The sequence below is a fragment of the Oryza brachyantha genome, chromosome 6 (assembly GCF_000231095.2).
Source record: "Oryza brachyantha chromosome 6, ObraRS2, whole genome shotgun sequence".
NCBI lineage: Eukaryota > Viridiplantae > Streptophyta > Magnoliopsida > Poales > Poaceae > Oryza > Oryza brachyantha.
In genome coordinates, this window is record NC_023168.2 from 15,215,194 (window position 1) to 15,232,127 (window position 16,934).

The 16,934-nt window shown below is 40.7% G+C and overlaps 1 protein-coding gene and 1 long non-coding RNA gene across 3 annotated transcripts; both read left to right on the forward strand.

Moving 5' to 3' along the window:
* The first annotated feature begins 1,269 nt into the window (after positions 1-1,269).
* On the forward strand, positions 1,270-11,048 carry LOC107304436. Of its 2 annotated transcripts, none has more exons than XR_001550531.2 (6): positions 1,270-1,376; positions 2,102-2,531; positions 4,065-4,168; positions 4,595-4,768; positions 7,490-7,612; positions 10,713-11,048. It is a non-coding gene; the product is annotated as an uncharacterized LOC107304436 (long non-coding RNA). The 2 variants fall into 2 exon arrangements; XR_005812065.1 differs by having other exon boundaries at positions 4,065-4,130.
* Positions 11,049-14,356: 3,308 nt separating this feature from the next.
* LOC102701640 (protein CYTOKININ-RESPONSIVE GATA TRANSCRIPTION FACTOR 1-like) lies at positions 14,357-16,780 on the forward strand. The gene is made up of 3 exons (XM_015838340.2): positions 14,357-14,936; positions 15,062-15,472; positions 15,581-16,780. Exons 1-3 carry the CDS (start codon positions 14,667-14,669, stop codon positions 16,082-16,084), a joined length of 1,185 nt encoding a protein of 394 aa, XP_015693826.2. The 5' UTR covers positions 14,357-14,666; the 3' UTR covers positions 16,085-16,780.
* Positions 16,781-16,934: the final 154 nt, after the last annotated feature.

Here is a 16,934-nt window from a genome sequence, read left to right on the forward strand (position 1 = left end):
TTAATAATGTACTAATCTATTACGACAATTTCCTCGCTGGATAACCTACCTACATCCGAACACAACCTACCTCTGTCCAAAAAAAACCTTGATATATTGGTTTTGTGTCCAACGCTTGACCATCCGTCTTATTATGAAAAAAATTAGAAAAACTCAAAAAATTAATCACATATAAAGTACTGTTCATGTTTTTATCATCTAGTGACAATAAAATATTAATCGCAAAAAAAATACAAATATGACATTATATCTAAAAACTGAGAAATTGAACCTAGAGACGGAGGGAATATTTTTTAGGCATGTACTAATTTTCTCTTATTATCACATTAGCTCCCATCACCCCAAAAAATTGCAAAATATGGAAAGAAATACCTCCAAATAGTTTGATATATACGAAGTCCTGATTTTGCAAAGTATTGTAACTCAACTGGTTAGGTTCATTGTGGTTGAACCTGTCCACCCGCTTTATTCTAAGTTTGATATGGGTGCTCGTATTTAGTGCTAATTATTCTTTCAAGGGTAGAAGAATACCTATAGAATATCGATGATGAGTTGTATGCGGTGACTTCATTAATCCTAAGTTGATGTGGCTGGCTTAGGCTGCGTTCGTTTGAGCGGGTGTAAGTTAACTTACCCTGACGCGGAAAAAGTAGTAATAGACTAGTACATGATTAATTAATTATTAAAAAAATATAAAATAGATTAATATGATTTTTAAAATAACTTTTCTATAGAAAATTTTTATAAAAAATACAACGTTTAGCACTTCAGAAAACGTGTGCGCGAAAAACGAGAGGAATAAATTAAGGGACGGCGAACGCAGCCTTGGTCCTTGAAGATACTCATAAGGGTGAATGTGGCACATTATGAGCTCCCGAAATATTTCGGAAAGGAAGTTTTGATTTCAATTACGTCGATAACGTGGTGAAACATAGATCAACTAAAAGAAAGGGGGTTACACGAAAAAACCGCACACATTACACAGTCCTACGCTGGTAATCCTTGCTGTTGCTGGGATTCGCATATTCCGTTCCGTTCCGTGGCATCTCCCTCATCCCTTGTCCCCTCCTCTCTCGGGAAAAAAAAGGTCTAATCGTTTTGGGCCTAATGCCGGCTGCCACTTCCTGTGTGGGCCCCACACGAGAACCCGATGGGCCCTCTTGCTTCATCCCCTGTTCGGCCCGGCCCGGCCCAACCCAAACCTTTTAATTCTTGCGGGCCGAGTCGCGTGAGTCACTGCGGCAGGGCAGTTTTTTCCTCGACCTGCGTTTCCGCTTCGCCACGCGGCCAACGCCGCTGCACTTCAGCCATGGCGGACGGCGGCGGAGGGCGAGGAAGAGCGCAACAACTTCGCCAAGCGCCCGTGGCAGTCGGAGGTGACTCTCCCCCTCCCCGATCCATCGTCTCCCTTGTACGTGTGTGTGTGTGTGTGGGTGATGCCGTGATGTGCCTAGCGGAGCGGTCTGGGGGTATGAAATGCATGTGGGGTGTTCGACGAAATGCGCCATAGGAACTTCGCGTCGTGCGACGTCTTTCTCCAGGGTTCTGGAGGTGTGTTGGCGGAGTGCTTTTGTGGTTACAGTCCAAGTGCAAGCACCCCGGTGACGCTGCCGCAAGGTATCGTATTTGAAATGCTGTAGCACAGTACAGAATACCTTATAGGATCGCGCTTGTGCTTTGTGCAAGCCTTGGATGATGAGTTGCCAGTTTAAGGGCTTCAGTAGAAAATACCGTGGATACTTTTGTGATCTCGATGAATCAGTTCTCAGAAAATATGACAAGTGCTGTGCTTACATGTATAAGATGCAAATAAAATGTTAACGCTTTCTTTTCATTCACAGAGCTGTGATGGTGAATTAAACATATATGACTGTAAACATATGCATCACGAAATGAAAAGAAACTTATTGTTTTCTATAATAAAATGATGTTTAAGTTAATTAAATGCGAGCAATAGTTTAGCAGGTATTCATTTTCTCTGTCTTTTCTGTTGGACTTGGAGGCGTATTTCAGGTGGCATAATTGTTCTGTTGAATCAGGAATCCACTCTAGAACAACTAGTTCAAGGTTTTGGCCAAATTTAATACATTTTCCATATCAGGTCCGTTGACGATGGTGAGCGAGATGGGTGACAAAACAGGGCCCAAAGATTGAACAAGCCTACTTCTGTAGCCTCCAGCCAGATGCCAAGGACAGTCATGTGGGTGTAGGCAGGCCAAGACAAGATTGACATTGACTCTCTCATGTTGCGGTTCACAAGGCGTACCGTCAATCCTGATTCCTCGCAGTGTGTTGCTACAAGATCATCAGATGATTCAGATCGGCCTCACTGAGGCTGCATATCTGTGTCTCTGGCTGCATCGCTGCCAGAGGTGGCAAGGTCCCATCGCTCCGACCTTGAGTGGCCACTGGCCAACAGGCAAGCACCTAGCGATCGTGGAGGCTGACCTGCTCAATGGCTTTGGTGCTCACCCGACAGTCGGCACATCGAACCTACACAACACAACCCTATCCTGGCCAAGTGGTAACCGGTAAGTCCAGAACTTGAGACAGTGAATAGAAATAGACATACTGTCGAATAGTAGATCATATTTTTAATCAAGTAGCAATTACCATGAGTCCATGACCTTTTAGCATATAATATTTTTCTGATAGTAATTTAATTGATTGATTGGTGAATCAAAACTCAATGTCAATGATTAATTCAAATTACTTTTGTTTTATTTATAAAACAGGAAGACACTTATTTCCTTAATCCTAGTCATGTGCACTAGATGGAGGATGTTTTTAAGTAAAACATGAGATTATACTACCTTGATTGTATTAGACATATGAAAATTTTAAAATTTAGGGCCCCAATGTGCATTTTGTTCTGGGGTCTCAAATTTCTGTAGACAGCCCTGGTCTGTATCAGCCTATCAATTGAAGGATTTTTTGAACATTGCACGCCTATTTTCCCATCCAGTGATTAGTAAGAGGATAACCATTTATTTTTTTTTTGCAAACTAGCTGATTTTATTTGGAACTTGCCTGATTGCAAGGGCCAACCTAGGCCTCAGCCCTCAGGTGGTCAGGCCACCTGGGCCATGGCCCAGGGACTGGCTATTAAAGCCCAAAATATGTATGGGTTAATGCAGTCTGGGCTGGCTGATCATGGCTTGATGCTGGGTCCATCCCTGCCTGAATAACCTATATGTCATCTGTTCTAAAAAATTATGCTGAATGAATTTTCAATATGCCTTATCATACAATTTCAAAACTAGAGCTTTTTTATCATCCTTGAGAATATACCCGGAGGTACCATATTTTGTAGTGTAAAAACTTGTTATCTCTAGGTATGTAGAGGTACCAAAATCTTACACTTCTCAAAGACTGTAAAATTTTTCAGAATTATAGTTGTTTAATATATAAAAGAAGCTGTTTGCTTATGTAGTTCTCCAACAGAACCGACCTTTATGGGACAACTATCAATTAAGTGATTAACCACTCCCTCCCGTTGTCGCGTGACATCATAATGGATTATTTTCTTAGTAGGTCGCTAACCCCAGTTAGGTAAGGACATGTTGATTGGTTCCTTGTAAATATAAGACCTGTATGTGCTTAGGGTGACTGGGGGTGTTTCTGCTCCCCTACCCATGTTTTCTTCTCTCTTAATGAAATGATGCACAGCTATCATGCTGCCATGCGTGATTTTTTTTCTTCATAACTAATCCCAGCATGTTGCTATGAGAATTTGTATGATAGAAACAAACAATTCAAGCAAATGCTGGCAGGCGAGAAAGAACTGGGAATGTATCAATCTATTGGCTCAGCTTCTTAATGATGTGGCCTCACGCATGTGCTCTTTTATAGTAGTAATTGCAGTTAGTGGGTTGTAACTATATAGAAATAGAGGATCTGGTAATATTTAAGAATAAAAAAATGTATCATTTTGCAACGAGCTATAAAATAACATTTCAGGAGTTAATCAAACTCTGTTTCTTGTAGCTCATATTTTTATTGTGCTAAAAAAGCATGAGGAAATAAGTGGATATACTAATGACATTCTCCTATGCTACTTGAAGGTTGACTGTAGAAGGGGGACCTTTTTACTGTATTTGACAACTTTTTACCAGCTCCATCAACTGGAGGTAATGTGAGAAATAGTTAAGGTGTTCCTGGATGAACGGTATGTCTCACATTAAATCACCCCTATTAAAATTCCTTGATACATTCACAGATTGCCAGTGAGTTCTTGTATTATTTGAATCAAGATTGATGTGCTGCTTGCCTGCTTCAAGAATTATAAGAGCATCTGCTGCTTTGGTTCAAATGATACCAAATATTGTTAACATCATTTTCTATTATTGTATACCTTCAATAACTTGTACGAAATATTCATATGTTGTATGACACTAAATATTCAGGCATTCTTCTAATCTTCATCTCAGCTCGATAGTGCTTTATTTTTTTAGTAATTTAGAACAAATATCTAGATCAGAGTACCTTTTTAGGTTTTTCATTGTTAGTCATCTTTGTAGATTGATTGTCAGCACTTGTGACCTAACAAGTAGCAATAAACCTAATGTTGAACTTTTTCTGACTTGAATGGCAGTATCTCAAATGAAAGGACAAGAGACATTGATGATACCATAGCACCAAACATGCTGTAGGACATATTTTTCTATACACTGTGGAACCCACTTCTGCTTTCAACAATATATGCAAGAAGATAAGAAAGACAAAGAAGCAACAAACAAGAGGCAATGATAAACAATTTCTTCTTTTGGTGAGTGAAGATTTTGTGATAGCTCATTCTAAAAAATAGTTACTCATAGCCAATTGTTAGATCAGAAATCATATCTCAAAATGATATGTTGCCATCCAATCTATTAGTTTGGTTCTTTATCTTTGTTTGAAAACAACTATTATTTTCAGCAATTAATGGCCATGCAGCAGAAGTAAGAAGCTTTAGAAGCCTGTAATTATTTTATATTGTGCCATTACTTTTTGTTGTTATGCTTCTTGTTAAAAAATGCAAACCAGACTTGATACCATTGGAATCGAGTAAGTTTAGTATTTCTGTTTTTTTCTTAAACAGAAATCTTAAACTTACCAATTACCAAGGCTGCTGTGTCAGCAATCTAGATTGACAAAACTTATAGAAGTTTGGCTTACAGAAACTAACCTTTCTTCACTGTAAATATTGAACTTAAGTTGCATTCTTGGGCTAGAAAAATTTATGCTGTTGCCGACTAAAAAAAGGGTGTGAAGATCTCTCGGTCTCTCCTATATAATATAGAGGTTTCACTTACAAAACATAATTAAAAAGTGGGGCTGACTATTTCCCTTATGTCTATAATGAATAAAAATTAACTGGCCTTCATACTTGAGTTGAGACCATCATATTGTGATCCATCTTTGTTGCCAAACATAATCCTAGAATGATAGAGTGTTTAGTCCCAAAATATGTGGTTGTGATTCATCCCTTCATCCCACCCCTAGGTTTACCTTATCCTTAATTGTTCTCTCTTTGCTTCTTCCATTTTTGTTTTTCTCCGATCTGATAGCAACTGGTTGTTGTGGGCGTGTGCCTCCCACAACCACTTACTAGCCTGCAGTCTGAACGCATCCCGATCATCATACTAGTCTAATGGATATTTTTTTAGTTCCAGTGCAAAGCTTGTTGGATGAATACTTGCATTTTGCATTTCAACCGTTTTACTTTTAACATTAATTGCACTTCTTTGGCTGGCCTAGTGTTGCATGAAATTGTTCCTGTCCTGAATTTGGGCAGGGCTAGTTTACCTTGATGATAAAAAAAGATATACTACGTATGACCTAATCTGTCACTGCTGTTAGATTCTCTGATGGTCAAGGGTTTAGTAGTGCCTTTTCAAATATCTTGTCCCATCTTTTTCTTAGTTAAGTGAAAGGGTGCAAGAGTGGAAAGAAACAAATGATGGTTGTCACTTTGCTGGTCCATTTATATACCCTAGTAACTATACACATGTAATACGGACTATAAAATTGCTGTAGAGATCACTCATCTATTGGATCCACATAATTAATTTTGATTCAGCACGATCATGTACAACAGAAATAGTGCATAGGAAGAGCAAGGAGAGCTGTAAAGATGGAAGCAATGGACAGCGGAAATCAAATGTGTCAAATTTGGTGTTAATACCTGTGGACAAAACCTTTTTCGGAACTTGCGTGCGCAATATAGAGATAGGTATCAAATATTTGACTTACCTCACTTTAATACTAGTCGCCGACTCAACTCATTATGCACCACCTCTTAAAACAATTTAAGAATTATGTATTTCAATTTAATATATTCCTATGTCTTCAAGGTACAGGCGTACAGCCGCTATCCTTAAATGACCTACCTGTATATGTACTGTAATTGTTTTCTTTTTCAATCACCAACCATTCATTCGCTGTTACCCCCACAGAGGGGTCCCTGTAGACATGGTGCACAGTGTCTTTTTGCACAAAGCCATTTCCCCTTTGGATTTGCAGAGCCTTCTGAAAGCTACATATTTGTTGGGCGTAAGTCTATGATTGAGGCTGGCCTTACCATCTTACAAGTCGTGACAGTGAGTGAATTACTATCTCTCCAGTCTCCAGGAGTGATTCAAAGACCGTATACGTATGCATCCTAACCATCATACAATCCGGCAGCTGCCTCTCTGTTAAGAACATTATCCAGCTGTGGGAATTGTACGATAATTGACAGGATGTTTGACAGTAATGTTTTAATCATCTGTGGACTTAAGTCTGAACTGTAGTATAGCATATCTCAAGTAGTCAAGTGGCATATCAGCAAAAGCTACCTTTTACACCAGTTATAGTCAAGAACAACAACCTTTGTAGTTTATTAGGAAGTGATGAATATTCTGGATCAATAGTTAACTGTGTAGTTGGGTCATCTTCTTGTAGAGAGTGCCTTTATTATTCTGTGGTCAGTTATACCTTATGCTATTCCCATGATCTCATCGTATATTTGTCATGATATAATAGATTCCCAACTGGTTTTGAGTGATATTAAACCAGTGTGTCCACTTTTTTCAGGACACTGTTCATTGAACAACATAAAGATAAATTAAAGATAATCTATACAGAAGGCATTTTTTAATGTTTGTGCTATTCCCTGGAACTGAGGTTTTTCATAACTGGCTCGAATTCTTAACACTATGCCTGATGTATTATACTTCAATCTGGAACGGTTTCTTTGGATTCTCTGTTGTTTACTCCCAAAGTAAGTTAATGATGATTGTATCTCAGGAATCAAGGGTTAGGACTTCTCTTGCTAACGTGAAACCTTGAAGAGCTTTCCTTGAGATCTGTTTATTAGTAAACTGTAGTTGTTTTTCGTTTTATGCTTTCATTATCAACTCAGATAAAAAAACAATTAGACTGATCTGCAATTGGTGTGGACTGCCAAACCGCCAGCGCCAAGCACCCAACTCCAAAAATTCTTACCCTGTTTGTTGATAACCTGCAGGTTTTCAGGTCTTGGTCTGGCAGTACTTGGTTTCTAGTTGCCTGCAAGAGCCAAGAGGTTCAGAGATTTAGCTCCGATCTCGATGCACCAAGGAAACATCCATCCTTGAAGATCTCTCTACAAGTAAGTGGGTCAACCCATGATCTCTCCAATTGCTTTTTCCTTTCGTATGTCCAATTTCCGTCTCCCTCTTTCTTTTTACTCTTGTGTGTACACCATGCTCATTGCCATGATCGATCCTGCTGTAAAAAAAAAAAAAACAAAAACAAAGAGCGGGTGGCATGGCATGGCTAGGCTAGCTGCAGAGCTGTGCATGCAGTGGGCGCGGTGGCTGGTTGCCTCTTTTGCATGGATTTGGGGCCAAATGATCGCTTGTTTGGGCGTGCGTGCGGCCTCGCTGCATCTGTCCCCATTGATGGCCAGATCACGAGGGGAGGGGAGGTGGGGGGGTTAGCATTTTAGCAACAAGTCGCCCAGATTTTGGCCGCACGTAGCTGGGGCTGTATGGGCTCGCTCATGTGGGAAGCCGCCGTCGCTGTCGCGGTTTTCGACCCTATCTGGCGTTAGGAGAGGAGGATAGATCGATCAGCCTCAGCTCCAGAGTCAGCTGAGAGCTGAGAGATAAGGGTGAGTGAGTGAGCTGCTTGCAGGAATCATGCCTTCATAGCTTGCCTTGCCTCTTTTGGTAACCAGCACGGATGGAGGAGAATACCGTTTCCTGAACTTGGTCGTACGGTTAAGTTGGGGCGGGGAGTGGGGCATGCCTGCACTGTCATGATTAACATTTGGGAGTACACTTAGTTGGGCGTGATTCGGTGTATATTGCTATTATTAAGGTGGTAATTTCAGACTGGACAGGAAATTGGACTGTAGGAGTAACTTTTTGTGGCCTGACTGCTGAAAGGTAATTTAGTACGTCCTTTTACATTCGGGGGCCAAAGGGTTTGTACATGAAGGATTATTATTTGTCACGGGTACTGTGGAAACGTTTGTCCTATATATGTGTGGTTGACAGTCGACCGTTTCATTCCTTTTTCACCTCCCTCATGTCAAAGTGGGGTTAAAGTGGATACATAGCTTTCTAGTCCAAAATTGTATTTGCATGTCTATCTGTAGCGTACATGTAACCTAAATAGTTATTATGAATTTTAACTTTTTTGATACGAAAGATTAATATGAGATATATCACTCTACAAACATGTAAGTTTAAATTCGACTTCTATAAATAATAAGAAAACAAATTCAATTGAAACTAGTCTACGTACATCTATAGTTAAATTTATTTTTTACAACTTATAAAAATTAAATTTGAACTTATACGTCTGTGGAGTTATATATCTTATTTTAATCGATCTTATCAATTTTTTTTATATTTTTAATGAGTATTCAGTTAACATGCAAGACTTGGGTATATGTCCACCGAGTGCTAAAAACATTTTCCCATCAATTAGGCCCACGTATCATCTTGGAACCTGTAGTATTTCTTACTCAAGAAACAGGTGATATATTGAAGGCACCTTAAGCCATATGTCTAAAGAACAAAGATCTATAATTTATCTGTTTGGTGTGGTCAAACTAAAAATGTAAGAGATATATTACATACATAAGCAATTTTACAGTACTTGAGTAGGTACCAAGAGGTAACAATATTGTAATGTAAAATTTTGTACCTCATAGTATCTAGGGTACAAGAGGTATCAAAATTTACGTAGAAAAAAGTGGTACCTCTTGTTACCTTCTTTACAATTGTAAAATTGCTATATACACACACACATAAATGTGTTGAATGAGTTGTAGCGCAATCATATATGGCTAGACGACAAATGGCACCTTAGGGCATCTTTAGTATATATTTTCGTAGTAAGGTATAAGCCTAGACATGTCATAAGGTGCTAGTTTGGTCAAATATATTTCAATGTTTATACTTATAGCTTAGATTAAGGTGATACCCACTAAGATAAAAAGATGTCATCCTTTTCACCATTCTCCACTATACAACATTACATATTGAGCTAAAGTATTTTTTTAATGTAAGCACTAATTGCCTAGAGAGGCCATGAACTTAGCGTCATTCCTCCAATGTATATCATCCATTTTATATATCTCTCTCCTTATGCATCTTCTTAAAATGCATATTGGAGCTGCTCTTATAGGTTTGCGAAGAACTCAATGTTTCCCTGACATATATATAATCATTTCTTTTTAATTGTAAGCATAACTGATGGATCAAAAACATATAAACTGATTTACTGGTGATTTACTTTCGGTTTTATTAACATGCTAATTAATGCTCATCATTCTTGGATCTATCTGCAACAGTACAAAGTGGAACAGAAAATACAAATGTGTTCATATCGTGTCATAGATCTGGCACCGAGTAAATTAACAATGCATGATCATCTATGAACCATGCATGCAAGCTCACACAGCAGTAGGCCACGGGGGGCGGGGGCGGGGGGCAGGAAGCGTCTCTTTGCCTGCCCAACCCATAATGCTCATTTGTCTGCACCCAGAGAGGGAGAGCGAAGGCTGAGAGAGAGGCAGCATACAGGCGCCGCATTCATGTAATACAATGCAAATCAAATGAATCTATCTATCTTTTTCTATATGAAATGCACGCAGCCGCGCACTGTACCTTTGAACTGGGGCTATCCTGTCGAGTCGATCATACATGCTGCTACAGTAGTATCGAAGCTATTTGCATGTCTTATGCAGCTACTATATATATATATATATATATATTATTGTTCAAGGAGAAGGTATCGATATCACTCACATGTGGATATATATTAATCACTAATATTTCCGAATTGTACGTACTTAGTTGTCCGAATTGCAATTATTACGTATTACTGTATTAATTGTTAGCAAAAGCTATTCGGGGTTGGGTTATATATAACATTGTTGGAAACTAATTAGTTTGGAGTGGCACTAGGTATTTGTTTTTCTTGAAAAAAGTATCAGATAATTGTTCGGAATAAATCCAAAAAACGTAGTGTAGTAATACTGTTGATATGATGGGCAGAGAGATCGGCCACTAGCTGGCCGGCCGGCCCCTACAATCATACACTGGTGTTAGCGACATGCATGTACTATGTTAGGGTTTTGCACCATTTAACATTGCAATATTTATCCTGTGGAATGTTTGCGATGTTCATACTAGTATTTTTTTTTGTAAATACTGCTTGAGGCTAATTTTTTACAAAGCTGGAAATGGATGCAGTATATCGTGTCTAGATCTTTGGATGATCGATGAGGATGTACGCTTTGCTGCAGCGTTATCTGCCTAGTTCGGCAGATATGTCAGCCAGGTACTCGATCCTATACCCTAAATATAGATTTCTTCATTTTGTTCGAAGCTTAGCACGGCACGTTTTCTTGTATCGATCGAGCTAATCTGCTGTGTAGTTTGTGATCATGTTGGACGTGAACAAGTTATTAATTTGCTTGTGCTTGAATGTGTTGTCTCCTTTTAAGTGCACGAAAATTTCTGATTATTGCGAGAAATGAACTACATATTGTGAAACCCCTCTTATTTTTTTTAGAGTATACTAGCAAATAGGAGAGTATATGCATGGCTTATATATAACATCGATATATTATTATGCAATGATGGGGATGTATAAGCTTATATATACTGTAAAGGGGGTGCCCAGACGACATATTTATAAATAAAAAATAATTTATGAATAAAAATTTATATATGTATTCTTAGAAATCTAAAAGCCAAGGTTGAAAAATAAACTTCGGTAAAGAAATCCTAAAATCAACTCTAAATTTAAGGTTAAAAATTTAAATTTTAGCTTATAATATAAGTATAATCGAAAAGACGGGGATGCACATCATTCCTTTGTAGGCTCTAACTTTGTTCTTGATCCATTTGTGTATGCTTGTACTTTGGCCTCCATAATGGGTACATGCTATTGACTTTGCCTATATAATATTTCCATGTCATATTCAAACATTGGTACATTTATATGCAACAATTTCACATACTACCTTCTTCATACTGTAAGACTTTTAGTCTTACCTAAATTCATTCATTGATGAATGTATATAATTTATATATGTGTCTAGATTCATTAGCATCCTATTAATCTAGACAATGCTAGAAAATCTTATATTGCGAAACAGATGGAGTAGTTAATTAATTCGTCAGCTGTATGCACATTTTATACGGAAGTACTAATGGTACATTGCTTATAAGTTTGTCTGTATGTTAAATTACAAACAGGACCTTCTTTTTCCATGTTATACTCTAAATCATACATGACAAATTTTATATACAATTGATCCACTGTGCACTTATAGAGATCTAAATGCCATTTTGTAGCTTCATATTTAGTTTAATGTATGGACAACTCGTCTAATATGCCGTTTATTTATAATTAGCTGCAATATATTCATATAATTATTTAATAATTTGTTCTATAAACAATATACATGCAATACTATATACTATATAAGACCATTTACTGATCAGTAGACGTCATCATTCCTCCTCGTTTTCCACTTTTCTCTACATTCGTACTCCAAAGGACATCTCGTTAATTTAGATGTCTGATGTTATACCATTGTTTATATCCCCAAAAGCTGTTAGGTTGAAATATCAAATCACTGGCTCATCTTTAGGGCATACACAATACACAGTGACATGGTGAGTGGATTCATACCTTCATCCCGCAGCCAAGCCACCACCTTAGCTATGAGTCTAGGAGAGTGGCCTCGTGGGGGCGTGCATGCCCTGCCAAAGGCACGGGAGTCTCAGCTTGGAGCCATCGCTTAGGGAGCCATGTTGTGTGGATAGTGTCCACTTGCAAAGCGGCTTTTATACGAGGTAGTACCTTCGTAAAAAAATATAGACATTTCTATATTGTTTAGTAGAATTAATGTTGAGACGAAAAGACTAGAATGTCTCTTAATAAATAAGAAATGGATGGTGGTGACTAATGGCAGCTCCAATGTTGTTGCTAAGGAGATGCATGGAGGAAAGAGAAACTGAAGAAAAAGGTGCTATACATTGGAGCATAGGTACTAAGCTAGAAATTCTAAACACATGTTGCTTGTTTGGGCAACTAGTGCTAAGGTTAAAAAAATAATTTTAGTTGAGCATTTGGTTGGCTTATTGGCTCATGTTAGAAAAAGCTGAGGAAGATACCATTTTTCTAATATAGTGGGACCCATCTTAGTATGAGTTATATAGGTCTAAACATTGGAGCATATTTATCTAATTTAGAATCTTATGATGTGTCAAGACTTATACATTACTAAGAAAATATACATTGGTGGTGCCCTAATGAGAGAATAACTGGGGATAAAATGTGAAGTGATTGATAGAATAAATAGTACTGTGGATAGTGTTAGAAATGCTTATATTTTGGTATAAGATCTAAATCCTATAAATGCTTACGCTTTGAAATGGTGCGAGTATTCCGGATGGTTGGATAGAGAATAGGTCTCGGGCTAGGGCTTGCACCCTAGGGCTAGCCTCCAAAATTCCTTTAAAATCTTATGAAAATGGTCTATGTAATTTGTGAAAATATTTGAACTCCCATTAACACAGCCCTAGTCATGAGGATTCTCTGGCTCAGCCCCTGCTGATGGTGACTTTAGCCTAGACATTGCACTCACCATGAGGTTACTATGAAATGTAAATGCCTTACAAGCTAGTAACACCTTGAGGCCAGCTAAGCTATAAATGCCTTTTCACGGATGTCTTGATGGAAATAATGCACAAAATTTGTATCTTATGAACATGTGAAACAGCATCCAATACTGACTGTACTTATTATTCACCTCTTGATCAGGTTGAAATGCCCATTTCTCTAGCCATAATAGATATCTTTACGCTTTCGCACTGCCACCCGTGCTGGCTGGGCTAGAGCCTCTCCTACTTTATCTACGCCATTGGACCCCTCTAACAAAATTTATGCCAATTACTGAAGGGGTGGAAGTGTCAGAAAGAAGTTTGGATGAAAGTCGAAGAAGACATCAGCCTCTCATAATATTTTTTCTAGATCCATCACTACACAAACTGCCACCTTAGTTGCCGAATTAAGATACCAAAACCGTAGAATAAGCCAACTTAATTTCCATTATGAGATAAGACGTCGGCTAATCAAGCCCGCTGGGCGCCATTTCTGCTACAGTAAGTGAGAGAAAAAACACACACAGAATTAGGGGAAACAGTTTTTACCACACGGGTGTATATACACCGTGTGCTTGCATGCAATCTAAATAGTCATCAAAAAATATAAAAAATTTGACAAGATAGATTAATATGAGTTATATCACTCCACAAACATGCAAGTTTAAATTCAACTTCTACAAATTGTAGCAAAAAAACAAATAAAACTAAAATTAAGTATACGCATATTCATAATTGTTTTTGTTATTTTTGCTACAACTTGTAGAAGTTGAATTTAAACTTGTATGTTGGTGTAGTGAAATAACTCATGTTAAACTACTTCTCAAAATTTTTTTATATTTTTTATGACTATTTAGATGACATGTAAGCAATAGGTGTACCTACACCCTGTGCTAAAAAACTGCCTCCACAGAATTAGCTTTCCCCTAATCCGAGGGCACACTACAGTGCTCTCGAGTATGCCTGCCACGTAGGACAGCAGGTAACCATCACAGACGCACATATATATATCATCTTTTTAAATTTCTTCTCCCTGTTGGTCTTGTCTGAACTAAAATTAACGTGTGTGCTTGTACAGCAGCCGACGTGTTTTACTGTTCCCCTCGGATTATGATCTATAGTTCATCCCTTTCCTGTGCTTCCCTCCCTCCCTCCCTCTGGGGGGGGGGGGGGGGAACAACGACAACGCCATCCCCTTCTCTCTGTCTCTGAAAGGGATCACACACGAATGATCTACATGACCTAGAGGCCTCTCTCTTGGCTCCTTTATAAAAGGGACATACCTCCCTCTGCATCCATGATCTTTCTGGACCTCGCAGAATTGCCCCTCCAACAGCATCAGCACGCTCGTCGCCTGCGAGCGCTACAGTAGTGTGGTACTATAGGTTCTTCTCTTTCTCTGTGGTCTTGCCGCGCGATCTTCGATCGTCTTTGCTAGTTTATCCAGTAGTTGTACTTTGAAACTAGACATAGGTGTAGCTAGTAGCTGGCTAGCTAGAGATCTAGCTAAGCTAGGAGCTGCCTCTGATCATGTCTGCCATCTACATGAGTCAGCTCTCGGCTGCTCTCCCTCTCATGGAGGTAGACCACCACCATCGTCACCACCAGGATCATCACCAAGGCCACTTCCAAGCCTTCTCCCTGCAGCCCAAGGATCCCCCAATCTTGTTCCCCTTTGTGATCAGCAGCAGCAGCAGCAGCAGCAGCAGCCTTAGTGACACCACCACTCTAAGTTATGGTTCAGACCATCACTTGATGCAGCAGCAGCAGCAGCATCGAGCCATGCTTGAGCCCCAACACGTAAGTTGCTCTACTGTCTAATTCGTTTCTGTTTGTAGCTAGATAGGGGATCAAGTCTTAATCATGTGTTGATTTGTTAAGTAATTTGTCTGTTTAACAAGTTGATTTTGTTGCTAAATCATCAGATGATTGGAGGATCACCGGCTGGCATCTTTGCGGCGCCGTTCCCGACCGTCGAGAGCATCCGCGACGACATGATCGAGCGGTCGCCGTTCGATCCATACGATACCGAGAAGCTGCAGGTGAACTGCGGATCAGCCAAGGTGGTCACCGGCGGTGGCGGGTGGAGCGCGGTGCCGGCGGCCAAGATGAAGATCACGAGGAAGATGGGTGAGCCGTCCGGTGTCACCAACGGGGCAGCGGCGGCGGCGCCAAAGAAGCCGAGGAGGAGGGCGCAGGCTTACGAGGATCATCACGGCCATGGCGGCGGAGCCGGTGGCGGTGCGATGGGCCAAGCCTTCGGCGTGATTAGGGTGTGCTCCGACTGCAACACCACCAAGACGCCCCTGTGGAGGAGTGGCCCCTGCGGCCCCAAGGTACGGTAGCATTTGTACGTTGCTCTCTTCGCCTCATTCATGGCGTCAAGCCGCCATGCACACGGTGCATCTGTGTCTCATTTGCCATGGCTGTTGCATATGGTGCAGTCGCTTTGCAACGCGTGCGGCATCAGGCAGCGGAAGGCGCGGCGTGCGATGATGGCCTCTGGACCACCAGCGTCCCCCAACACCGGCGCCAAGGCGGCGGCCGCGCAGAGTGACGCCACCGTGGCTGCGCAGCCGAAGGTGAAGAAGGAGAAGAGAGCCGACGTTGACCGGTCGCTGCCGTTCAAGAAACGGTGCAAAATTGTCCAGGTCCAGGACCAAACGCCACCCACCACAAACTCCGCCGCCGCCGGCGGCGGCATGGAAGAGACGGCGGAGTCCGCCACCGCCGTCGCCCCAGCACCGCCGACGACGAGGGGCGGAACTCTCGTCGACAGCATCGGCCTCAGCTGGAGCAAACCCCCTACTACCACGGCCGCATCCTCCTGCAGCTTCCGGCCATCACCGGTGGCTCCCTCCTTCGCGGCGGCGCCGTCGGTGCAGGACGAGATCACGGACGCCGCCATGCTGCTCATGACGCTGTCCTGCGGGCTTGTCCGGAGCTGAAAGATCCACCTGATCCAGCAACCATATCCCTACTGGCGCCGTCGCATGCACCCATCCATCCATGAACCATGATCCATCCATCCATCGATCGATGCCAAGCTTAGACGGCCAATGGATCGAGAGAGGCGCACGCGACGCCGCAGGCTTTTTGCAGCTAGTGCGTTAGACTGTTTTGCTCGCTCGCCCCCCAGTTGGGATGTCTTGGCGTGTTGCTTCGTGTTTTGTTGCTACTGTTGTAATAACCCTGGGCCACTGTGCAAGTCTTGCGATCGATCTGTTATTACTTTTTGTGCAATGTATCAGAGAGAGTGTGAGTGTGAGTGTGAGTAACCGAGGTAGAAACAGCAAGAGGAGATTAGAGGAGGAATAATTAATTAAGGGAAAAAAGTGTGAACTGGCTAGCTAGCTAGAATATGGATTTGGATATGATCCACTGTGAGTTCAATTTGGAGTTAGCCTCTTTGGCTGCTTCACGGCTAAATTATGCCACTGGCTGCTATATGTATGTTAGTTCTTCCTTTTGCCTGATATATCCTTTTTAGTTATATGGTAAACTTGAAGGTCGATCTGGAGGTTGTGATCATATCGTGACATGAGTTGTTACTGTTCACTAGTACGTACTGGTCCATGAATTTTCTGGGATTCTCAGTTGTCATGTGCTTTAATTTGTTTACGAAGGTGTGTCCTTTTTACTTATTAATTTTGAGACCTACATTCTGATCTTTATCATATGACATCTGAGGAGGGGCCTTCTTTGATCTTGAGTGTCAATCACAGGATAATCAACTTAATCTTTTCTGTTGGCGGCGCATAGTTGTTGGAACACTTAAAACGATATATAAGTAACTCA

Coding starts and splice junctions, on each gene's coding strand:
- LOC102701640 (XM_015838340.2), top strand. CDS start 14,667: ATGTCTGCCATCTACATGAGTCAGCTCTCGGCTGCTCTCCCTCTCATG. Junction 14,937..15,061: donor CCATGCTTGAGCCCCAACAC/GTAAGTTGCTCT, acceptor CTAAATCATCAG/ATGATTGGAGGATCACCGGC. Junction 15,473..15,580: donor GTGGCCCCTGCGGCCCCAAG/GTACGGTAGCAT, acceptor CATATGGTGCAG/TCGCTTTGCAACGCGTGCGG.